The sequence below is a fragment of the Megalopta genalis genome, chromosome 5, assembly GCF_051020955.1.
Source record: "Megalopta genalis isolate 19385.01 chromosome 5, iyMegGena1_principal, whole genome shotgun sequence".
NCBI classification, from domain to species: domain Eukaryota; kingdom Metazoa; phylum Arthropoda; class Insecta; order Hymenoptera; family Halictidae; genus Megalopta; species Megalopta genalis.
The window spans coordinates 11,131,543-11,158,550 of NC_135017.1; the positions used below are offsets into that span (position 1 = coordinate 11,131,543).

A 27,008-nucleotide genomic window follows, 5' to 3' on the forward strand; every position below is an offset into this window, starting at 1 on the left:
GCTGTACGCGGCGGGATCGATTTTCGAAACCGCGTCAGCCACGTCACGTTTCCTTTTTCCGAAGGAGAGATTCTAAAGGGAGAACAGCAAAGAAAACTGGAGACTTGTAAGCCGATCGTTCGGAGCGGCGCGAAGGGTCGATGTAACCCTTGGCTGCGTTGAATAGGAAGTTCGACAAGGACGACAATTGGCGTCGGGGCGAACGTAACGTCCGTATCGGGAGCGTTTTCTCCGACGGTTTTCCGTTCACGTGGCCGCGACACGGCTGCATCGCCGCGGCCCGAAGCTCGGCGCTTCGGTGCAGCCGGAGACACGGCTGCTGCAACGTTTATTGAGAAGTGACGAATTTGTAATTCGGTATACACCGCGTGCCGGCTGCCAAACTACGGCTTAGTCAAATATTATTCAATAGGCTTCGGGAGAGCTAATGGTACACGCCTGGACACCTTCCGGTCATGAACAGCGGTTCGAATAATATTTGGGATTGTAATCACATCATCAACGCGAATCGCCGGAGCAGAATTCCATTCGGTTTGTAATTTGTCCGATGATATTCCGTGCGGTCACTTTGTGACGTACGAAAGAAAGAGGTTAATCTCGTTTCGTTTGATCGAATTTTGCGATCGTTGCCGGACACCGGCCGATTAATTAAATTGATGCGATTCCCCGCCCCGGCGTCATACTTCTCGATAAATAAGGGACACCAGGCTGCGCCCAGTTTTTCTTTTTCGTCGTTCTCGATGAGATAAATCATTTCGCGGACAGCTGTTGCGTTAAATGCGATCGCCAGGCTGCGGAACTTCACGCGAATATGTGTATACAGTAATGTCTCTCTAATTGACGCCCAGATTGATCACAAAAATGGACAATTTGGGAAGAGGAGATGCGATTATTCGAGCCTTGCGGTTTATTTTTGTAGTCATAAATTGTCCACAATTATAAAAACGACCCGCAAGGCTTGTATAATCGTATCTCCAAATTATCCATTTTAGTGGACAATGTGAGCGTCAGTAAGGGAGACATTACTGTATATATATATATTTGTTTGGAACAGGCGAATCGATGCGACTTCGACCGATGTTTCTTTGTTATTATTGAGTTATAAAATCGTAGTTTTCAGCTTGCATATTTTCCACGTTGCATACATTTTACGTGTTACGTATTTATGACATATTTTGCATATTTTCGACAATTTTTCCATATTCTTAACTTTGCATATTTTCGACAATTTTTCCATATTCTTAACTTTGCATATTTTCGACAAATTTTTCATATTTATTTCGACGTCACGCCGACCGATCGCAATTTTTCCAAACAATTTTGTTAGCCGTTGTGCAACAAACAAATGCCTCTCTAACAATCCAACAAAAATCGGATCGCAATTAAGCGAAAATAATTCCGTTTGAAAAGTTGTACGAACACAAATTCCAAAAATACAGTAATTTCTCCCCGCAATTCGCGCTCGAATCGCGCGCAAAAATCGACACAGTTTCGAAAGCGGAGATATTATTTTTATAGTTACCGATCGTCAACGACTATAAAAACGAGAGTTCGTCCCGTCGCAGCGACCCGGTGCCATTTCCAAAATGTACAGCACCGTTGTACAGCGGCAAACGCTGAAACGACGGCGGATTGCACAGTATCGACAGCTTACAACGTTTCGCGGCGAACGACCGGTTGTAAATCGGCATTTTTTTGTCCGTATTAATTTGCCGGTGATTTTGAGAAGCGGTTATTTGTAGGCGGACTAGTGTGCCGCGGCGGTATCGCCGCGCGATTCTTTGATCGAGCGTTAAGGGCTTGAAATATTGGCCCCCGGTGGTCGGTTCTCGCGGGCATTACACGCGATAAAAATGCCCTCGGAAGGAGAGCAGAAGCAGGCGCGGGGGATACGGCATATCGCCGGGAATCGATTCCCGAGCGAAGATTAATTGAATATCCAGCCGGTCATGCCGGCCGGATCGCTATGCTCCATATCGGACGAGAAAAAATGCGGGATTCCCGTGACACTCCGGTATTTCTGCTCGCAGGAGCCGGCCCAGGCTTTTCCCTGTATGCCATCGGCCCCTCGGTATCGTGGAATTCGTCGTGTCTCGATCGATGGTCGGATTTCAATCTGTACATCCCCTGTATGACGTCCTGTGACGCATGCGGACGTGCACCTCGAGGAAAATAAGCCGCGTTGTTGTCCCTCGAACAACGCTCAACCCATCTACCTCGCTATCTCTCTCTCTCTTTTTCTCTCTGTCTCTCTTCCTCTCCCTTTCTCTCAATATTTCTCTTTGTCTCAATTTCTCTCTTTCTCGCTCTATTTCTCTCTGTCTCTCTTTCTCCCTGTATTTCTCTCTGTCTCTCTTCTCTCTCTCTTTCTCTTCGCCTCTCTTTCTCTCCCTCTCTATTTCTCTCTGTCTCTCTTTCTCTCTCTCTCTCTCTCTCTCTCTATTTCTCTCGGTCTCTCTTCCTCTCTCTCTCTCTCTCGGTCTCTCTTTCTCTCTCTCTCTCTCTCTCTATTTCTCTCTGTCTCTCATTCTCTCTCTCTCTTTCTCTCTCTCTTTATTTCTCTCTTTCTCTTTCTCTCTCTCTCTTTATTTCTCTCTTTCTCTCTTTCTCTCTTTCTCTCTGTCTCTCTTTTTCTCTCTCTATTTCTCTCTGTCCCTCTATTTCTCTCTGTCTCTCTTCCTCTCTCTTTTTCTCTCTGTCACTCTTTCTCTTTGTTTATCTCTCTGTCTCTCTTTCTCTCTCTCTCGCTCTCTCTTTTTCTCTCTATCTCTCTTTCTCTTTGTTTATCTATCTGTCTCTCTCTCTCTCTTTCTCTCTCTCTCTCTCTCTCTCTGGCTTCACCGGGCTCTCGCACTCTCCCCGTCTCACCGGGTCCCCTAAATCTGTCCGCGATTCTGAAGCCGAACGAAATTGGACAGTATTTTAGCCGATCTCGTAGACCGTCGCGAAAAATCTACGGGAACGGGGCGATCGCTAATAGCCAGACTGCACATTCTACTGCGGAATCCGATGGGACACGGTTTTGACCCAATTAGCCCCCTGGCACAATTTTTTCTTCATTAACGGGACGACATTTTATTCCCGATCGACGATGCCTCGGCATTTTTTCGGGAATAATGATTTTATATTCGTTACCGTCGGCACCGACGATTTTTATAAATGGGGCGCGTCTATCTTGCGAGGGAACCGCGACTACTAGCGCACGTCAGCATCGATCTAAAAAGATTTTATGAACTTTTTTATCTGACAAACGTTTGTCGTAAGTAGGGACGTTATAATAAAGAACTGTATTTATAAAATATATGGCCATTAAAGATAGACTTTTTAATTTTGGCAATATAAAAATTTTCTGAAATTTTTATATTGTTTCATAAACGTTTTGCGAAAGTGACGATATTATTATTATTATTATTATTATTAAACTGCGGATTTTATGCGTTTATAATCGGAACAGTTATTGTGAAATTTGAAGCAATGAAAATGTCTAGTGATCCTAAGGACATCTGTGTATTATTTTCAGCTTTATTTTTTTTATTATTTATAAGCTGTATTATTTTTAAAGAAATACTTGGCTCAAGTTTGTCGCAGTTGATGAAGATCATTCTTATTTCGCGTAAAAATCAGCCGTCTAATTATATTTCTAAAATATGCCGTAAATTCTCCCCAATTGTCCATCAGCTTGTCTCTTCGGCCAATCAGCGATTCCCAAACTGTCCATATCTGTATACAAGCTGAAGGACAATTGGAGAGAATTTACCGTGTTCAGATTGCTTGGAAGATAATCATAAGGTAATTATACGAATTAATTTCTTTTAGTCGAACATTTTACTCGCATATTTCTTCGCTTTGTTTTATAGTCGTCAATTGTCAACAACTATAAAAATGAGTCGCGAGACTTTCGACACGTTTACTGTATTTTTATTAGAAAGTGTACTTCTTGGTTCTGAAATTTGCGGTTTCGAATACAGTTATATATAAGTTGCTACCTGATAATGAAATAATAAAATAACCTAAATCTGATAAAATTAGATCCGACTATGACCTCGTTCCGATATCGTAGAACGACTGGTGCGAAGCGTCACAAAAATTAGCATAAACATAAGTATCAGCCATCGATGGTTCTCCGGTTAGGCCAAAAATACATCGTCGCCTCTATCACGACCGTTCGTTCCTCGACGATCCCGTTTAATTACCGTGAAATGTGCCGCGATTTCCATGCCGATGCCGGCGGATTAGATTTCAAGGTGCTGTCAAATATGGTGTCAGGCTCGGCCGACGGAACAGAGTTGTCACGGGACACGGTTTACGAGACCGTGAATGCGAGGCGACGGTTCATGAAAATGTTTGATTACAATAATTTGCGCAAGTCACGCTCGATGCCGTTCGCCGCGTCCGTCGGACGCGCGCGCGACGTTCGCGAACAGAAACAAAAGAGAAAGAAACAACACGCGGCCGGCTGTAACTGCGGGTCGATCGCGCGCCTTTTTTGTAAATGAATTGCAGAAATAATTTGTTTTGCATATAGAGCGAAAATTTGCCGCGAAAGACACGGCGGAACGCTGGCCAGGCCGGTGACGTCACTGGCGAAATCATTACAGCTCGTCATCGTTAAAATTAATGGACGTTTCTATCGAGTCGCGCCGGAACGGTGTATTCCGGATCGTTAATGAGACGTAGCCGTGACGGCAAATAGACGATCGAATAAATACCGTTCGAATGTTATTAATCGATGCCTGATCACCGCGTTTCTTTTTTTCCTTCTTTCCTTCGTTCCTTTTTTCCTTTTTTCCTTTTTCTTTTTTTGTTCGTTCGTAGGCGCTGTCCCGGCGACCAATCTCGTAGTAGAGACTGTAATAATTCACGTGTCGCCCGTCGATATCAAATTACGCTCGTCGATATTTCCTTCGACAACGAATTAAACAGCTATTTCGGATCGGCGTGCAGGCTTCGGTGTGCCGATAATTTCGAGTCTTTTTGCCCGGAAATTCAATCAGACCGTCGCGTCCCGAGGTTCAATTAATAAAATACACACAGCCGATCGGACGTAAGGTAAAAATAGCTGTTATGGAACGCTGCTATTCGGTGGAGAGGTGGCGGGGTGGTGGTGGGGGGTGAGGGATTCAAGATCATCGTCGATTTTATTGCAACTGACAATTTATTCCGAGCGTTATTGTTGAATATTTATACCGCCGCTCGATGGATCGATGTTTGTAGATAACGCGACGGACTGTGAAATATTTACTTAATAACGAATTCGAAATAACGCGACGGTAATTGTAAAGTACGAGCGTGTACCTAGTATGGAACGGGCATTTTTCTCCAGCGACGAACAAAACGTGTTCGCACAGATATTCTTAATTGGAAGCGTCGACTTGAATCGTCTGTTTAGTGGAAAAAGTGTTCTTTATTATCATATCTTTTGATTCGTGCGAAAAGGGTTTAGATGAATAATTAATTAATACGAACAATATTTGATGCGAATTCGAAGTAACGCGGTAATTGTAAAGCGAGCGTGTACCTATTATGGAACAGGCATTTCTCCCTCGTAGCAACGTATTCACATAATTATTCTTAATTGGAAACATCGACTTGAACCGTCTGTTCGGTGTAAAAAGTGTTCTTTATTATCATATCTTTTAATTCGTGCAGAAAGGATTCAGATAAATAATTAATTAATACGAATTCGAAATAACGCGTAATTGTAAAGCGAGCGTGTACCTATCATGGAACAGGCATTTCTTCCTCGTAGCAACGTATTCACATAAATATTCTTAATTGGAAGCATCGACTTGAACCGTCTGTTCAGTGTAATAAATGTTCTTTATTATCATATCTTTTAATTCGTGCAGAAAATAATTAATTATCACGAATTCGAAGTAACGCGGTAATTGTAAAGCGAGCGTGTACCTATCGTGGAACAGGCATTTCTTATTATAGGCATTTTTTCTTATCTGTTAATTCGTGCAGAAAGAGTTCAGATAAATAATTAATTTTCACTTGTTCGCAAGAAACATATACACTTTAAACAGTGCAACACCAAAGTTATGAATTTAACTCGGTCCGTAAAATTACATTTCTCCATTTTTCAACAGCTTTGCAATAAAAACTCGCACAAGCGACCGGCGCAAGGTTCGAGTCCGTTTCACTCGGTGCACTGCGAACACCGAAGGTATTTTTTTCCGTAGATCGATTATTTCGTAAGCGATTTCGTTTCGTTCAGGAACGAGTTATCCGGGGCTCCTGTAATTACGCAGAAATTAAGCACACCCAGTCTACGGGCTCTCCTTTAGCTCGTATTTATCTGTTAAAGCGGCATTAACGCGAATTACCGGTTGAACGTTCCACGAAAATTGCATGTAAACAGTGCACTTCGTTCGATTGCGAGTCACTGGACGAGAGTCCTTCAGATAACTGCGCTAGCCGCGTTCTGATACCAGATATGATACAATCGATCGATTCGACACCTTTCACCGAGGCACGCGCTGCACCAAACCCCAGCTAGGAGGTCTGTTACATTACGTTTAAAAAAAGTATCCTCGATTTGCGATCTTCGTTCGCTCGGCATTTCAAGCCTGAAAAGTTTAAGCTGTTTTTCGTAAGCTCTACAGAAAATCTGGCGAATCTCGCAATTTCGAGAAACTGAAATGATTTTTGCCGTGTGTTAAGAGGTTCTTTAGGTGAGCTATGGTAACGCTAGATTTATATACAGAGCGCAAAAAACAGCTGTTTTATATTAGCTTATAAAAGTAAAAATAAGACATTCATTCTTAACATTTGCCGTGAGTAACATATAAATTGAATAAATAACTGAGCCGTTTATTTTGAAAGTGGCATAAGTCACTTTACCGTAATGAAAAGTGGTGATTTTTTTAATGTTTATACGAAATTATTTATACCGAGAAAAATATCACTATCCTGAGATAACAAATACAAGTAAATCTTCTCGAAAGTTAGCATTCGTATTTTGAAACGTGTTAAAACGCAAACCCTTAAATATATCGACTTAAAAACAAAGTGACCTATGCCACTTTCAAAATAAACGGCTCAACTCGCAAATGTATCTTTGCGATATGAACGATCGTAAATTTTATTTATTTATTTTATTCGATTTTATTTTATTTTATTCGACGAATACAAAGTTTGCTTGAACGCGAACTGATCGCGCCAGTGATTGGCTACTCCACAGAAAACTGCCCCCCTCCCAGCCACGTTTTCTTGCTAATCGCAGGCGCTTGTCGTCGGGAGTACTTCTAACAATCGTTTCCGTCACCGTAGAGACACTAAGCGGCATACGTAATCCGCGCGTGTCATAATGCAGACTGCGTCGCATACCGGATGCACGATGTATCATTGGATTACGGGGTTGGCGACACGAGAGACCGCGTTATTCGATATCGCGTCCCCAAGGATGCTGCACAAATAGATTCGTATTCCGTTGCACTTGTTTCCGCGCGTATGCATATAAATGCACCGCGCCGCCGTGGACCGGGCGCAGACTTTTCAGCGACACCGAGATCAACGTGGCACAAATACCCGCCGAAAGTTTTGGCCGCGGTTGATTAATCTTGGCCGCGCGGATTCCATTCGTATTCGAGCACTATTCTTGACTTAATTAAACCATCGAAAGGTTGATTTTCATTTACGGTTGTCTCCCTAAGTGACGCTCGACTTGTACACGAAAACGGACAATTTGGTCGTGCCAACCAGTCGCAATTTTTCCAAGCAATTTCTCAGTCATTGTCTAGTAAACTAGTGTCTCTAATAATCCAACGAAATTTGGGTCGCAATTAAGCAGAGATAACTCCGTTTTATAAGCTCCGGTTCGAAAGTATCAGTACAATAATGTCTCCCTAACTGACGCTCAGATTGTGCACAAAAATGGACAATTTTGGAGGAGGAGATGCGATTGTTCAAGCCTTTTGGCTAGTTTTTATAGTTGGCTATTGCCAGCAATTATAAAAACGAGGTGCAAGCATCGAATAATCTTATCTTCTCTTCCCAAATTGTCCATTTTCGTGGACAATCTGAGCGTCAATTAGAGAGACATTACTATGAGTTCTCTCGATTATTCGAGCCTCGCGTATTTATAGTCGTCGACAGTCGGCAAGGGTTACTTCAAAGTGCTGTAACTTCGCGAGGAAAAATCGCAGCCATGTTTACTTTCTTTTAAATCGATGGGGAAGCTTCGAGCTTCGTTCGACCGTAAACGGCATTTCCGAGAAAAATTTAGCCAAGTCTGTGCACTTGGTTGAAGTTGGCAATTTTTAGTGTGACAAATATGACGATTTCCATGTGGCCTCGCATTTGAAGGGTTACAGGGCCGAGGGTCCGTTGAACTTAAAATTCGGATACATCGTCTTAGAGTAGAGGCTTCAAGCTCTAATTAAAAAAAACGGTCATCATCCTACGATGATTCTTCGCGAAGTTATCGTCGAGTCAAATTCGGTCACTTTTTATCGACCACTATCTTAAATCGCACCTACTCATTCTTGCCATAAACGCATAAAATCCGCGGTCAAATTACTTTGATCAGTTTCAAACGAGACCCCTTCAATTCAAAGAAACCCTCTCGAAACCCTAAACATCCTCGTCGCCGCACAGCCATGATCAAAATCTCGCGATTTCTGAAAATATCGAACATTTATTAAACAAGTGGATTTATTTCAAACTCCGCCGGTTTTCTCGCGTGCAAATAAAGCTCGATCTGCTAGCCGCGGATAGCGTGATAATCCCGGATGGACTCCGCCGCGAGAAAAAAAACAGAAGAAACCGACTAATTTGGCGAGACGTTAGCCGCGTCTCGCGCGACGCTATCCCCCGGTAAGAGGTAACACGTGTAGTTCGGAGAGGATCGCCGGTGGGTGTAGCGTGAAACCGTAAATACTCGGTCGGTCTCGGAGCGTTATCAGGATCAGAAACCCTCCTTCTTCGGGTCGGTCGGGCTCACGAATGAACGGAACGCCGGTAGGCGTGTGCGGGTTATGCGAGTAGGTGTGCGCAACGGCTTGTCGGTGTCTATGGAATGTAATACGGTGGCTGGCAGCGTCACGTGGCTATTTAGAGGAGGCAGCGCGCGGAAGGACGAGGGGGGACTCGGGGGGCTCGGAAGAAGAGTTCTGGAAAGGCAGAGCGTAGATAGGGGTGATGTCCTCGAGCTGAAAGGGGCGAGGTGGCGCGAGGGGGGCGAATCTGCGCGAAGAGGCGCTCGAGGCGATGTTCTCTCCTTTCCTTGGTCTGTTTCTGTTCTAACCAGCATCGTCCGCCTTCTTTTTCTCCTTGTCCCCGTTGCCCGGCTCTTCTTCTCGCTTCCTTTCTCTCTCTCTCTCTCTCTCTCTCTCTCTTTCTCTCTATCTCGCTCTCTTCTTCCTTTTTTCCATTTTTTTTTTCGTAGTAGGTACGTACATTCGATGACTCCAGTTCCTCGTTTTTCTTCGAACTCTTCCCTTTTTCCGCGCTCTATTTTCTGCGCTAGCTACGCCCCCCTCGCCCTCCCCTCGCGCAGGGATCCTTCTTCGTCCAGCCGTCTTTTTGCTCGGCTCCTCCACCCGGTATCTTCGTACACGTTTGCTTTCTCCGCGCCGCCCGCAGCTCATAAGACGACACTTCGGGGGCACACATTGTTGCTCGCGCATGACACCCGCTCCGGCACCGATTACAGGACGCTCCGTGTCTCGCATCCGCGATCCTAAGCACCGACGGATACTCGCCGCGACTAATCACCCGGTTCAGCTGGCTCAGGTCTCCCCGCATTGGCCACTTTTTAATTTTCTTACGGCGGGGGTACTCGCGCCGCTCGGATTCTCGGCACGTGCGGTGTTAGCAAAGATTCGGCTAACGAAAGCGTTCTCGGCGGTGGAAGAAATATCGGCGGAAATGAATTCCGTTGTATCGGAAGGGATGACGGATGAAAGGCTAACGAGTGATGTTTTGTTCGAATGAGAATTTGTTCCTGGAGGAATTCGTACGGAAAATAATTGATTCGAATAAAAATGATAGAATATAATGAAGAATTATTCGAACGAAGAATAAAGAATTGAATAAAGAATTGAATAAATACATTGAATAAGTAAATAAATAAATCGATTAATTGAATTTATAAATATTAATTAATTAATCGAATTTATAAATATAAATTAATTAAATAAATAAATTGAATATATAAATAAAGAATTGAATAAAGAATTATTTGAACGAAGAATTATACGATCAAAATGTTCGACTAAAAGAAATTCATTCGTACAATTATCTCAGATAAATATTTATTCCAAACAATCCTAATACAGTAAATTCTCTCCAATTGTCCCTCAGCTTGTGATCGAAAGTGGACAACTTGGGGAAAGGTGGCGGTTTTATAGCATTTATATTTAAACGACTCGGTTTTATAGTATCTATATTATTTCATATTATTTTATAATATCTATACAAAATATACAATCGTATCTCCTATTCCCGAATTGTCCATTTTCGTTTACAAACCAAGGGACAATTGGAGAGCACTTACTACAGCGCCATATACTTTGCTACTGACTCGGTTTCGCTCCCACCATGCTTCCGTTTCCTGTGGATGCTTTTTATCGGAAAAATTCTCACGCGTTCTCGGAACGGCAGGTAAACGACGCCGCAAATTCGACGAAGATCCGTTTCGTAGTTCCCGCGAAAAGAATTCCGAAAGTTCGAATAGTGGCCCCAGTATGTACATCGCAGCTGGAAGTTCGTCTTCCGCATAATCCCGGTGCCCCCACCCCCGTGATAATTCTTCGAAACGCACAGCCAGAAGCGTATTCGTGACCCCCTCGGCCCCAGACAACGATGAGCCACGGCGGAGTGGGGTGGGGGGCTCCGCAGATGCGGTCCGTCTCATCCGCTCGGTTGGCTCGCAGGGCTCGCGAAAAGCCAGACCATTGACACCGGCGCGGCGCGTGCTCTGCCCGCCATTGTTACCAGGCTAATAAAGAAAAATAAAGGCTCCTCTTCCTTGCAGGATATTAGCTCTTTCCTAGCCAGCCGAGCCTGTCCTTTCTTAACGGGCCGCCGTGCCGGGCCACGGATAAGGAAACGCGGCCCGACATCCGGTTTCCGCATTGCTGCTCCGCTCCACGGAAATCTCCGCGTTCTTTAATCCGTCCACGATCACGGAACCCCTTTTCTTTTCTACCTCTCGGCGTGCGGTGAAAGCAAATTACCGGCCCCGCTCTCCCCCCCGTTCGACCGTGTTTCCCTGTAAACGCTCCCTCTCCGCCCGTGTCTTGTCCAGAATTAGCCCAGAGTCCACAGACGTCCGTGATGCTGGGAATGCGTTCGATGTTCGTCGTGACTTCGGGAATTATTCTTTTCGTTCTGCGAGCCGAAAGGAAATTCTTTCATTGAGACAGCCTTTTAGATGCTCGAGTTTGACGCGGTTGAATGATGTTCGACGTTGTTCGACGTTGTACGATGTTTGGAAACTTCAGGAATTATTATTTTCCTTATGGAAGCTAGAAGAAAATTATGTTACAGAGCCACGATTTTAGATTTTCAAGTTTGAGGCGGTTGTCTCGTGTTTGACGTTGTTCGACGCTTGGATACAGATATAATGTAAAAATTTGTTTCTGTGTGTCTTGCCTGGACTTAGTCCATAGTCCATAAATAATTCTTCTTAATTAGTGAACATTATTTTTCCACAGACAGATTTTAGTCCTTAATGTTTGACGTTGTTTGAGGCACAGGAACATCTTTAGTATGAACGATTATATCTTTCCCTCTCGTCTGGAGCCAGTCCATAGTGCACAGACAATTGTTCTCGCCCGTACAAATTATTTTCATACAAAAAAATATTATATTTCAACGTTTGACATTGTTTGAAGCTCAGAAACACCATCGATACAAACATTTCCCGGCGTCTATCTTATCTCGAGTGCACAAATAATTGTCCCTCTTATTAAAATAATCTTTCCAGCGTAAAATCTCGAAGTTTGACGCGGTAGTCGGTCGTTTGACGTGGTTCGAGGACCCGTGAACACCTCGAACGGATTCAACAGGCTACCGATATCCATAAAATCGGCCGTAAAAGTATCGTTTGACGAACTGAACGTCGCGTTACGATCTCAAGGGGGTTAAAATCGCCGATTACACGGATATAAATTCGGGGCGTGACAGAGCGGCTGCACCTGGCGTGGAACTAACGTATCCGGGCGAGCATCCGTCAGGATTCGGATGGTAGTAGCTAGACAGAGGCGGGATTAGCGGGGAATACGTTTGCCAATAATACACGTCGCACAAAAGGGCCATCCCCTAATTGTAGACCCCGTCTGTTTGGAAACGAGTACGGGCCGCATTAATTCGCGACGAGTGTGTTGTTTCTCAGTGGTTCGTGAGGGGTCCGCCGGATAAACCATACAAGCCGGATAAGTATAGGGGGCTGCGGCTGATATTAGCCGAACGTTTGCCCCGGCCACTCTACTTTTCTGGCATTTAGAGTCAATTAAGCCGGTTCCCATCGGCCCCTTTACGTCCGCGGAAGTAATTAGAACCGTGTCCGCAGGCTTTCTATACGCGACGTCGACGCACGAGTCGCATGTCACGACGTTGCAACGCTCAAGAAGACGCTCGTTACACCACCCGTTCACCCTCGCCCTTTACAAGGGAAGCAAGCCAATCGGAAAATTTCGATTTTCTTTGCTACTGAGCAAGTTTCTGCAACAAAAGTTTCCAGTCTTTATATGGGGTGTTCATTTTATCCTGCACTCTCAGGGGCATTTCTTCCAAGTATCGAAGGTCATCGCTATTTTTTTTACACATTAAAAATTGACTTTTCGATACATAAGTAAAAAATATACAAATATAAAAGATACAAATAAAAAATATACAAACAAAAAATATACAAATATAAAATATACAAATACAAAATATACAAATACGAAATATACAAATACAAAATATACAAATACAAAATATACAAATACAAAATATATAAATACAAAATATACAAATACAAAATACAAATATAAAATATACAAATACAAAATACAAACACAAAATACAAATAGAAAGAAAGATTGACACTTTTATACGTAAATAAATAAAATTTGTTCTAGGTGAAATATGACCCGGTTTCGGCTTTCTTCCGACCATTAAGCCCCGAGTCACCTTACGAACGAAGGAAAAGCTAACGTAATCGCGATATCGCGAAGCTATGATTATTTCGGTCACCGTAGATCCCAATTAAGCGTTCCCCGATTAACGAATGCCTCTTCCGTTTTCCAGATCCGAAGATGAAGTGGCCATTGGTGGTGGCTTGCCTTCTGCTGTCGCTCTCGTGCATCCTGGATGCCTCGCATGCCGGTAAGTGCTCGCCCCGTTATCGCATAATCGTTGAATAAATTCTATCGTGGCGCAATCGTCTCTCTCGTTGGTTTCGCGTATCGACCGGCCGACAACGGACGGACCGACCGACCGACCGACCGGCATGGCACAACGTGCACGGCTTTCTGGCAGTGACCCGGTCGGCTCTCCCTCGCGCACCATAAATCTTCGCTACCCTCGGACAATGAAAAAATCGAACGAGACATTCACGAGCGGACGGCGGCTTGTTAATAAATGTTTCGAGACAGCGACACCGGTCGTCAAACGGCGCGCCGCGTCGCTGCCCGACGATAAAACCGGCTTCGCCGCTACGATTTCCGGCCACGAACCGGCCGCCATTATCGCCTCATAAATCATCCCCTCGATCGACAGTGCGTGAAGGGTGAACGCCGCGCGGCAACTGGTTGCTACGCCCTTGGCACCGCGCAACGAGCTGTGAAAACGAGCATTCGAAACCAGAAAAACAGTCGACGCTTCTCCGCGGTGACCACGTGCCCGGGGCCTCCCCGAGCATCGAGCCGTCATTGCCGCCGCGCGGTGGGCCAAAGCGGTGAGGTCGCGTCGAAATATGAGATAACTTTCGATAGAAACGAGATAAAACGATGATTCTTTTTTTGAATGAAAGCTGAAACGTTGCGGAATAAGGGAAAAATTTAGAGAATGCGGTGCGAACGTTTTTTGACATGGTAAATTTATGCTAAACTTGAAATGTTCCGACGAAATGGCAATTTACACAATATCGTGTATAATTTGTATATTTTTGTACGAGTTGTACATCTTTTCAAGCAGATTTTCATCGGAAAATTCATCCAACTCTTCAAGATTTTGAAAAATAATTTATTTAAGTGAATAAGCCGCAGTGCAATTTATATTGAGTATCAAATTTTCTGTAATGGTATTTTCATCTTTCGTGCTGGAAATTACGTTAATATTTGGTCTTTATAACTTATCTCTCGTTGACGAAGTTTATTATTAATGATGATACATTATTCTGTTCATTTTAATCGATTTTCCGTAACTTTAATCGATCTTATATAATTCTAGTCGATTTTTATCAATACGATTGAGATCATCGCTTCGTCTCCTTTCAGTCAGAAGTTCTTTGATTTCGACGCAGCTCGGCCACTCTGCTCGGATTATGATCATTCCGGGAGGAACGTCAGCAGGGAGTGGACGATTCCTTGGACGCGATGCACAGCGAACCGTGCACCACAACCGCAGATCTTCTCCGGACGCACCGGGCCGGGCGTCCGGATAAATTACCTTCGGCTCCCTTTTCTGCTCCAAGCACGCGCGACTACGACACATTGTTCTTGTTGTTCCCTTGCCCGCGCTGCGATTAATCACCGGACTCCCCGACACGATCCCCTTTGCGATTAATTGAGCCGGCATCCGTTATTAAATATCCCTGGCGGAAGCTCGATTTTCGAAAATTCGGCTGTCGGTCGTTTGACGTTGTTCGACGAGGTTTCGTCGCGTTGCCGATTACTTTTGGACATCGGTTCGTAGGAATTAGACGACGAAGGTTGTTCGTTAGGTCTGGAAAATTTCTGATTGGATTTGGACTCGACCATAGAATTCTTGAGATTTTATTATAACGCATGTTTGACGATGTTGAGCGCTGTATGTTGTTCTCTGAATATTGTTTCTATTTTTAGTGAAATAGTGGAACTTAGAGATCTTTGAAATAAGTACAGAAAATTTTGGATAATTTGCACCTAATTTTGAACCACGTTTGAGGTGGTTTGACGAGGTTTGAGGACGTTTGAGGACGTTTGAAGCGTCAGAATTAGAACCGCGCGACGCCTCTTTCACCGCCAAAACGAAACAATCTCGCGGATAGGAGACTTTCCGACGGGAATTAGGGCACGGGACTGAAAGTCAGTGCATGATCAGGCAAATTAGGTGAAACGAGGCAACCGGGCGAGTGGCTAAGCGGTCGAATGCAGCCGGTAGATTAGCGGCGTGAACGAGCAACGGGGATAGGAGCAGTTACGGTCTCCGCTGGCAAATAAACGGGTCAGTCACCTTTCTGGCACACGTTCCGGTCCGTGTACCGAGAAGCCCCTAACACTCGATACGGTCCTTGTCCGGCGGTATGCAACTTGTTTGATGCCGTCGAAGCAAATCTCCCGGCCTCGTCCCATGTCGCGGCCACGAACAATCCTCTGTTCGCCGGGGGTCCGGGCAACTCGAACTTCGATCCCGCCGGGCCGCGTGGTGGGAGGTCCCCACGTGGGACGCGGCTGGAAGGAAGGTTGTTCAGGGCCAAAGTGCACTCACCCGCCCTCGCCTTCTTCCTTTCCCCGGCGGAGCAAAGGAACCGCATCGCTACGAAGGATCCCGAGAACTCCGCGAGACTTTCCCCCTTTTGACTTAATTGGCGGCTTCGAGACTAACGACGCCAGGCGTCTACGTCGATTGAAGTGCCGCTTTGGCCGGACGCGAACTAAGAAGCTGGAAATTCGTTAATGGTTCTCCCGCGAAACAATCGATCCGATCGGGGATCTCGAGTGATCTCGATTCTTTCGGCTATAGAGAGACGCCGCGCCCGCCCCGAGCCACGTGTGCCGCCGATATTAATCCGCTGTCTCCTTAAAAAGGGAACTACCGGCTCGAATTTTATTCATGGAACCGCCGCGGAAAGCAGCTTCTTTGACTCTTGATCGAACGACGATCATGCTGCTCCGGGAATTCTTCTCGAGCCGGACGGAATTTCTTTGCCCGAGGAACGTGGATCGCTCGACATTTTCATAGGGTTCGCGCGCGAACGAAGATGTTCCGAGAAATTTACCGGTGTTCACTGATCGCGAAATTGCCGGTGCTTTTACGCAGAAACGATGCCGAGCGTTGAAACAAATAGAATATTCATTGTTCTCGCTCTTTTTTCTTCGGAGTTCGTTACATTCGTTGCTCGATTATGCTCGAGTTGTTCCAGTTAAAAGTGATTCCTTTTACATCAACTTTAGTATCTGGCAGCAATTATGGTATACTGAGTGTCTCGGCTAAAGGTGGCTACCTAAATGTCAAGATTATTATCGGAGATATTGAGAAACATTAAGTCGTTGGGGACAACTCGAAAATTTAATTTCGTCGTGAAATGTGTCAAATATTTGTCCAAATATCTGCTACATAATAAATGATCGAATATCAGCTAAACTAATAATTGGACCGTTTATTTTGAAAGTGCTACAAGTCCATTTTCTTAATTATAAATAAAAAGGTCGCGCTAAATTACGCGTATCGCATTTAAAAAAAAAATGGACTTCCACCAATTTCAAAACAAATGGTCCAATTCTTTAAATAGCCTTTTCTAAAAAACGTCGACTAATGTATATAAAAAAGTCACATTTTATTTACGATAAAATATTCGAATTCAACAGCGTTCGTTGATAAAGCTTCTCGTTGTCTCCAAAAATAGCGGACACATTTAGGTGACCTCGTTTGGCAGAGACATTCTGCATAGTTAATCCGAAGACCTACTGCGAGTAGAAACGGTCTGCGCCAGTCAGACGCTCCAGTTGCCGGCGATATTCCCGAACGTAACGAAAGCATCAAGTATGAAATATTTAAGTCGCCGATTGTGGCCGAATGTAGCGGACCTGTATGCATCTCGGGATCACGCTGGGCGGGGGCGACGATAAAGTGATCAAAGCCGTGGCGAAGGGTCGACAAAGAGCAAGAAGGGTCAAGACAGTTCGAGCTCCGGTCCTCCGTGGCAACCGCGTCGACGTCAACGGTCTTTACGTCATTGTCCCACGAGATCCATGCCATTAACGAGTTTCGAGCTTCTTACTTTCCATCGAAAACTCTCTGAAGTGTTGCTGCTTCGGCCCACTTCAATCGACAAAGACAGCTTTCCCGAGGACCGGAGCTGCCAATTAAGGTAGTTATCAAATTCGCCGGCTCAAAGGGAATCACTGATCGCGACCCTGAATTCCGTGCCGGCGACGACGACGACGACGACGACGACGACGACGACGACGCCGGCGCACGTGCTTTTTTACAGTGACAGTGGTATTTCCGAGGGATCTATTGTAAGAGGCTCTTCGTATAAGATCGCGTTTCTTGTCATTAGGGCGCGCGCGTTTTGATTTGTCCGGAAAGTGGAAGCGGTAAGCCATGATCAGACGCGATGCCAACGCGGAGTTGAAGAGAGATAAAGCGAACGGGATCGATGAAGTGCTTCTCTCTCTCGTGAATTTGTAGAACAATGTATTCGTTATTGATTTTAATTCTGAAGTTGAAGTAGAAGTGGTACGTCATGATCAGACACGAGGACAATAGCAGACAAATATGTATTAATTAAATTATATAAATATGTATATATGTATATGTATATATATAAACATATATATAATTATATAAATATGTATTAATTTACAAATATGTATTAATTAACGAACATATTATTTCGAAATAATATGTACACATTTATTTTTATTTTGTAGAGCAAGTAAAAATGGTCAATCAGGATCAGACACGATGACAGCAAGCAGTTAAATATAAATAAAAAGCACCAGGAAAATGAACGCAGTCTCTGCAGCAGAGTTTGAATTTGTAAAACGTATACATTTTTGTATGATGTATACATTTTTATTTTTATTTCGTGGGGGAAGTAGAAGTGACCAGTCGTAGTCGGACAGTCTCACAATAACTATTCGAATGAAAATGAAATAAATACAATCCATAAGATGATCTTACGAATTCCTAGAACAATGTACGAATTTTTATTTTAAGGTAGAAGCAAGTAGAAAAGTCGTAGTTAGATACTCTGACTTACTTATTCTGATTCTACGTTATTCTACCCTCTGAATTAAAATTAAAATTGAAAAAGTTACAATTGCAGAAAAATGTCTGAATTCGTACGTTACGGGCGTGATAAGTAGAAACGATCGGCCAGGAACAGAGCCATCCGGAACAGAATTGTCTCTGCCGTCCTTGAGGGGCAGTTATGCCAGCGTCGAAGAATTATTCAGGATACGTAATTTCCGATCGACACGTTGAAAAATGTATCGCGACGTTTTAAGTGCCCCCCGGCGACGATGGTCGTCGAGCAGAGCCAAGAAGTCTTCACGTCATTGTTCCCCGGCAGCCATTAACAAGTTCCCGGCTTCACGGGCGACGTCCATGAGTTTGCGAAGTGATGGCACTTCAATCGACGGGAACCGTCTGACTTCTCGATGTCGTCAATTAACTGGCAAAGTCGCCGGGTGGGAGGTGGCGCCGGGGGAGATATCAAAAAGTAAATCATTAACGATGCGGCGTTCCCCGTTACACTGTTCACAGGCGCTTCCTTTTCCCGGCTCAGCGACGCGACGCTATCTCGATATCGAACACAGTTTTTTGCCGGCCCGGTATCCTCCGACAGTCGTCGTCGGTTCGTTCGCGTAATTGCGAACAATAATTTCCGTCACCTTCTGTCGCGAAGAAATTACATTACGCTCGGAGAATTAATGCAGACGTTAAAGAACGATTTTCCCCCTCCCGTCGGACCTCTGGCAGCCTCGCCGATCATTTTTTTCTTCCCCCGGTGAAAATCGGAAGCGTTTCCGAGCACGGTCCCTCGCCATTTCATTCTTTGGCGTTCGAGCTTCCACGCGCGACATTTTTTTTCCCCTCCGCGGAATTGTTTAAATAGCGCGCAATCTAAAATGATGAAGCCAGGAAATTGAAAAATACGCTGTCCAAATATAAATAACGGCAATGCTCTTTTAATCGGCAAACATAAAGAAAAAAAGTTGTCGCATTTTATCGTTTTTCATCGCGGCGCACATTCATTTTTGCCGCGACCATTCATTCCCGCGTAGCGTATACCTTTCGATTCGATGCGATTAAAAATAAACGAACGCGTGTGTGTGCGTGTCCGCGCCTTTCGAACTATGATCGTCTCATTACAATTTCGTTGCGAGATCTTTTCTTCGTGAATATCACGATTTGAGATTCGACGTCGATCACGATTCGAAATTCATTCGATCGTCGTTTCGTCTTAGCACGGCATGATTCCCGGCGACGTGGAACGCGACGTCTGCTAGCCGACTGCAAACAATAAATCTAACTGCTCACACGGAGCCACGTTGCAGCTGGTGTTATGATATCCGGGCTGCTATTATTTCGAATATCAACGGGACATTAAGCCCGTGTAAACTGAAGGTAAATACGAGGCGCGTCCCTCTGCGGAACGAGCACCGGCTAAACGTGTACACGCGCATGTAGGTCCACGACTCTATCGAACAATCGGGCGGAGCCGTTCCCCGCGATTTACGCTGTACCGTATTTTTGCAATTCCGCCGGATGTGGCCCACTTCGCAGCCGCCCCTGTGCCCCGCCGCGCCCCACCCCGCCCCGCTGCAACCGTAAACTATTCGTATAAAGCGAAAAATTTTCCCCCGAAAGTTACGAAAACGATTGTTGCCCGGCGACTGGAGCTGTTACCGCGTTATCGAGAGTTACGGCGCTCGTACTTCTCTCGAACGACGCTTCTTGTTCGAAATAATGATTGCAAAAAACGTTTGCTCGTTGCCGTGAGCTACAACACCGCTACAAATCGCGCGGCAGCCGCGCGTACCCCCGCAGACGTCAAACCGTAAAATATCGCGCCACAGTTTTCTCCCATCGTTTATTGCGGACCAGCAAATTGTGGTAAAATTGTTCATTGGGTCCAGAAGACTGCCAATATTTGCTAATGAAGCCAAGATCATAACCTTAGCTCTGTCAGATCCAGGATGGTCTAGAAGCCTAGAACCTAGGTTTGAGCACAGTGGCGCTATCTACGTGACGACAACTCGGTGTATTACAATCTTAGAAATGCTACAAAAATTGTTGAACGAGCCTAGAAGACAGGAGAGGCTTGCCAAGGAATTCGAGACGGAGGTCAACTTAATTTCGCCCGGTGTAAGGTAGAGTCCGAACCTGAATCCTCAGCTTGAACCCAGTGGCGCCATCTACGTGACGACAACTCGGTGTATTACAATCTTAGAAATGCTACAAAAATTGTTGAACGAACCTAGAAGACAGGAGAGGCTTGCCAAGGAATTCGAGGCGAAGGTCAACTTAATTTCGCCCACTGTAAGATAGGGTACGAGCCCGAAACCTCAGCTTGGACCGAGTGGCGCCATCTACGCGACCACAACTCGGTGTATTACAATCTTAGAAATGCTACAAAAATTGTTGAGCGAACCTAGAAGACAGGAGAGACTTGCCAAGGAATTGGAGACGAAGGTCAACGTAATTCCAGCCTCTATATGGTAGGGCTGAAACCTCAGCTTAGAGCCAGTGGCGCCATCTACGCGACCATAAGTCGGCGAACTGTGCGGTATAGCTCAGACGTTGACGCTGCCTTTCACGAGCTTTTGATGCTAGGAAGCCACTTATCCACGGCGATTCCCGGCTGTCAGACTCTTAATGCTTCATGGGTGTTTAATACCGGCGTGGTTAATGATCAATATGCCGGGGCTCGGCGGCGTTGCCGGATGTGGCGCGAGACATTAGGGCGCAGTAACGACGTTTTAATGTATATCTCGGCGTTTTGGAAATCGAACGTTGATCGGCAAACGGTTTCCCCTTCTTCTTCGCAGACCTCATTAACCCTCCGAGGACAATTAGTATTCATCGACTTCAAGGCAGAGGAGCGGCTTTGTTTGGCGAAGTCAAGACCAAGGGGTCAGTTTAGCGATAGCTGTCTGGCCGGTCCCGGTTACAATGGAAATTCGTTACACGTACACCCGGGGTTCCTGTAATTTGCTCGCGAAACAGTCTGGCCGGGGGTCGAAGGGAATATTTGCTTCAAAGCAATCTACGCGGCCGGAAAAAAAGACGGAGGCGCGGCGGCTGCGTCGCTGATAGAAGTAAGCTTTTTCATCGGAAGAGAACTAATTTTGCGACGATGAAAATGCACGTTTACAGGCCATGGGCAAAAAGGGCGGAACGTGGGAGACGGGGGGGAGGGTAGGAAGAGAGGTGGGAGTGGAACAGAGTAGGGGATCATGGGAAAGGAAATGGAGTGGGACGGTATAGAGAAAAAAGCATGGCCCGAAGCGGAACGCTGGATTCGTTCGTTCCTTGTCCCTGGCGAGCGGTTTTGTAACTCTGTAACTGAAGTACATTTCCATTTGCCGCGTGGAAATTAACGTAACGCGGGGCACACAAGCAATACACGAAGTTGCCCGGTTAATGGACCGTAAGGTAACAGGATACCTGTGACGCCGGTGCATTGTTGTCCCGGCGCGGCTTTTATTGAGCTGTCCTCGAAGGCATCCTCGGACCACGACCGACCCCCGCGTTGATCGATTGCATCACTTCGTTGACGAGCGAGTCGCGCGTGGGTGGACCACCGGTGTCCGCGTCGATAATTCACCTGGGATCGGGGAAGACACTCGGACCGAATTGCGTCGGTGTTACCACGAAGAACCGTGGCCGCGAGGAGAGCCCGCGACACGGGCGCAGCTCCCTGCGAAATTAACACGTCCAGCCGGGCGTACAATTACCCGGTTCGAAAGTTCATCGGCTGCCGCCCACTATCCGGCTCCCACCACCCGGGCGAAAGAATCGACCAAGAGATACCCCGCCGGTACTTTTATTTTATTGCCGGCACTAGCCTCTCCCACGCGGCCCGCCCTTAACTCTTCCCGGTGAATGGACTACCGGAATCGTAAAACAATAATGAGCAATCACATAATAGGTCGTCCGCGAGGCCTTCCTAGCTGTTAGCTCTATTCAGCCACCGTCACCCGGTTCCATTCTATTCAATGACTTCATTAACGTTATAGATTGCCGCTGACAAAGCACCGCCGAGTGTCATCCGGTCATATTTCGGCGCTCGAACTTTTGATTGCGGGTTGCCCTTCACGATCGCTGTCGGAGTGTCGTAATTACTGGCTTCGAGAGGATAGTTTATCGATCTAGCCTCTAACTTCGTCTGGAAAGACGAGGCCTCGGGATTCGTTCGGATCTGGCCTGGCCTAGTCGGGCCTAAATTAGGAGCACGTAGTCGGGAACTGCGTAACATACAACAAATATGTCGGGTGTAACTTGCGGTTAGCTAATTTAAAGTTAGAAGTGTATAATATATATGGATCAGGTTAGCTTCGATAACAAAATCAATTCCGAAACAAACTTAGGACAGGCTGGGACCTTTCTGAGACTCAAATTCGGATAAGTCCATGTCGAAGCCTTAGTTTAGAGCACAGTGGCGCCACCTATGCTGCCAAACTTTGGCTTATAGACGCTTTTACTAAAGCTAGTTAAGCCAGAAGCGTCTAATCCTTAGTTCAGACCTACTCCAGTCACAAAATCAGTCCTAAAACAAACTCGGGATAGACTTTAATCTTCTTGAGACTGAAATTCAGGCAGCTGTAATTTAGAAACTTAGCTTCGAGTGCAGTGGCGTCATCTACACTATCAGAATTTGCTTGCAACTATTTAATCTATAGCTATGTAAGTCACAGGCACCTAATCTGTAGTTCAGACCTGTCTCAATCACAATATCAGACCTAAAACAATCTTGAGACAGACTTCAGTCTTCTTGAGACTTACATTCAGGCAATTCCAATCCAGAAACTTAAGTTTGAGTGCAGTGGCGCCATCTACAACACCAGAATTTGCTTCCAACCATTTAATCTATAGCTACCTAATCCAAAAGCGCCTAATCCGTAGTTGAGACCTGCCTAAGTCACAAAATCAGTCCTAAAACAAGTTTGAAACAGACTTTCGCCTTCCCCAGACTCAGATTCAGGCAGCTTTAACCTAAAAACACGCCATCTACACTGCTAGAACTTGCTCGTAGCCACTTAATCTACAGCCACCTAATCCAAAAGTGCCTAATCCACAGACTAGACCTGCCTCAGTCACAAAATCAGTCCTAAAACAAGTTTGAAACAGACTTTCGCCTTCCGCAGACTCCGATTCAGGCAACTCTAACCTAAAAACACAGCTCCGAGTACAGTGGCGTCATCTAGTTGCTTCTGAACTCGCTTCCAGCCGCTTAATCTATAGCCAACTAAGCCAAAAGTGCCTAATCTATAGTCCAGTCTTGCCTCAGTTATGAAGTCACACCTAAAGCAAACTTGGGACAAGCTTACGCCTCTCTAAGACCGAAGTCGCGGCAAGCCTAACCCAGAGACTTAACTTCGAGTACAGCGGCGCCATCTACACCGGCAGAACTTGGTCAATAGCGTATGGCATCAAATACTAATGCTCGCCACGACGATGCTCAGTCGTTTAAGACCTCTTGATATCAGGAGGTCGCTTATCCGCGAGCATTCCTGGTTATCTTAATATTGGGCTCATGCTCGTGCGATATCGCGGCGTTTTAATGATCGGCGCGGCGCGTACCTTCGACAAAGTTTTTCGACAACGGTACGAAAACATTGGTGTTCTCCGCCACGAAATTCTGTTTCGCGGCCACGGTATTTACCTGCTCTCTATTTTTATTCAATGGGGTGGGGGGAGGGGGCGGGTGAGGGAGGGGACAGTACATGGTTTTTCACGGCACGTGATGGAGGATTCGCGTTGCAACAGAGATAAAATTGCCTCGCCGTTGCACAGTTAGTATTTTAATCACGCAGCACGAAAGTATAAAGAAATTAATTGCGACGTTATAGCGGCGGATATTCTTGGATTATCTTAACTGGTTTCGTGACCGTGTAACATTGTTAGACTTAACGATTAGTATACCGAAGAGGCTGCTAGATGGGAACGGAAATACGTGTAAGATATTGTTACTGCTAAAAGCTGCGCGGAATGCACAAGCTAATGGTGGTACTGAGTGTACTAATGGTGTTTTATCAAACCTCGTACGAGTGTTTCGTCGGATCGACGCTGGACGGGGGGAGGGGGCGTGCCTCGATTAACCGAACATCCTGACCGACGAGAAAACTCGACAACACCGTCCCGCTAAGATCAATAAAGCGGACGTTCGAATTTTATCCCGCGTTTGAATAATTCTCCGAAGTAACCAGACACCGTCTACGAGAAAGCTGCATGTATATTTTAAAGGTTGGCCCATATTGCGAAAGCACGGGGCTTCTGAATTCTTATGAGAGGAACGATCGAATTCCAAATTCGCGCGTCCTTGAACGACGAAAAGGAACTGTATTAATGCTTCCAGAAGACAATTTCCTTCATCGTCCGATACGATGAAACTTTAAACGCATCCCGGTTTAATACTAGATTTACGGAACACAAGAAACAGCTGTTTTATATTAGTTTATAATAGTGACAATAACACGTTTATACTAATTTTTAATAAGTGTTATTTGCCGTGAGCAACATATAAATTGAACAAATATCTCATAAATGTATCTTTACGATATGAATAATCGGAAATTAAAAAATTAGTGAACCGTCGTTTTGACGGTTTCTATCTATCTATTCTATTATTATCTATTATATCTATTAGATAGTAATATATATATATATATATATATATATATATATATATATATATATATATCTATTACTATCTATCTAATCTATTATTAATCATGTCTTGGATAGAACCTTCCCGGATTTGATCGAACTAGGCCCAACAGTTAGGCGTTTTTAACTCGAGAATGATAAAACTCCCGCGTCCCTCGTGCACCGGGAAAACGAGGTAGCATTAGCAAGGATTAGAGAAAAGAATCGGGCAGAGTTTGGCGTTAGATATTTTTCTTTCGATTTCTCGGACAACAAACTACTCATTGTACGCGCACGACAATGGCGCGCGCAGTCTCCTCTTTCCAGCAATATTCCTTGCAAAGCTATCAGCGGTTGCTTCAGAACGTTCGTTACTTTTTCCCCCGCAGCTCTCGCGCGTTTGTTATTCTTTTTCTGAAAATCAAGGGACGCGGGGCGGCCGGGGGCGGGAGGGGGGACGGCCGGCGTAGGAAAGAAGCGGAAGAGAGAGAATCAGTGAAAAACAGAAGGCCAGGTGTGGTGTGTGCGGTGAAACGTTTGATGAGGTGCATCGGTGCATCACGCGCCACGCTCGGCGAGTACCCTAAAAACGCGCATACACGTTCCCGCAGCAAATCCAGCATGAAGTATAAATCGGTAATGCCGATGAAAAAACTCGGTCGGCGTCCAGCCACCGACAGCACGGTATTTCGCCTCGTTGGAGCCGGATCTTTTTTCCTCCGTTATCATTATTATTCATTTTCCGGGAGATTACGCGCGTACGTACGCGCCGTACGCGCGCGTACGCGTCCGAGAGCCCGCATTCTGAGGGGTCCGGTGTGCGCGACTTTCGAAAAAGTTGCGCCGCCGCTGTCGCCGCGTCGGGAAATTAATAATGCGACGACGGGAATGTGAAATGAGCGGCACCGGACATCGGAGTTTTTAATCGCGTTTCGACCGTTGTCGAACACGAAAGGCCCCGCAAATCCCGCGCCGGCTGCCAAATAATTGATAATGCGGAGTTACAGCGACGCGAGGAGACCAAAAAGACCGGCTCCGATTTTTAAGCTCCGATGAAAAGTCTAATAAAACGTTGACGAAAAATCGTGCCGTGACTTTTTTACCGGCGTTGTAACGGAGGGACTTCGCCGTGGAAAAACAACTCGACGGAAATCTCTGACAAAAATGTTCAACCGCGCGGTCTTTCGACTTTTCGCAATGCTGCAGCGGGAGTGCAACACCGAGAGACTATAAGAGAAATCGAGTCCTTTTAAAAATCGAGGACACGCTTGTAAAAGCGGAGACTTCGAGCATTAAAACGAGCCCGGGTCGACCACCGTGCGACGCTTTTTCGAAAAGTTACGGCGATTCGAAACTTTGCCATAATTCGCGCTGTCGGATTCGAAGGAGTGCTCGGTGAACAAAATGGCGGCCGGACGAATCCCGTGCTGCTTTGTGTGAAGAGAGCAAGAGTAATTTTCCTTGAACTTAACTCTGTTAAAAAGCTGCGGGGAGAAACGGGAAGACGGGCGGTGCGGAGAGAGCGGAGAGGGGAGGAGAGGAGACCGTGGGAAAAGAAGGGAGGTGACACGGCCACGTGAAGAGATGAGGGACGTAAAAAAGGGAGCGCGGAATCGAGCCGGCTTTTAATCGTCGTCGCGGCGCTCGTTTTTTGTGGCGCCGTGCGCCAGTGTCGGAATCCACTTTAACGGACCTTACTAATCACCAAGCAAGGTGGTCCTCCGCTTGTTTACCTCGACTCTGATTAACCTTCCACGTGGTTCGACCTCGTCCTCTCTCGCCGCTGGAAATAGGAAGTCCCGGGAACTATGGATGCGCGAGCACAGCCTCGCAAAAAATCTCACGGACCTCTGCCATCGGCAGATTCGATTAATTTCGTCACGGACTCGCTCGAACGCTGTCCGACTGCGACACCACGAGCTGCCCGAATTTTTCGGAAACATATTTTCACAACTTTAATAATAGGCTTCGTTACAATCAAATGTTTGATTAGTATTGTGGAGTTAAGTTAGGTTTGACGAAGTTTGTTAGGTTTGGCACTTGACAAGACAAATATACGTTTTATAAACATTTTGTAAGTCTGTGATAGATTCATGATGCCCATAGGTTTGTTCCATGTTTGTTGCTGATAGATAATTGTCTTCTTTTTGTGTGAGAGCGTTTGCTATGATACTTTTTTATTCCCATTGGATGATGTACGGTAAAGTCTCCCTAATTCGCGCTCAAATTGCGCACGAAAATAGACAATTTAGGAAGAGGAGGTGCGATTA

The 27,008-nt window shown here is 45.5% G+C and overlaps 1 protein-coding gene across 1 annotated transcript in view; it reads left to right on the top strand.

The window, feature by feature from the left end:
- LOC117221014 (uncharacterized) overlaps positions 1 to 27,008 on the top strand; it is a 404,219-nt gene that overhangs the window by 186,287 nt on the left and 190,924 nt on the right. The window contains exon 5 of the mRNA XM_033471570.2: positions 13,243 to 13,320. Within this exon, the coding sequence (XP_033327461.1) occupies positions 13,251 to 13,320 (70 nt within the window). The 5' untranslated portion in view covers positions 13,243 to 13,250. The remainder of the gene's footprint in view (positions 1 to 13,242; positions 13,321 to 27,008) is intronic.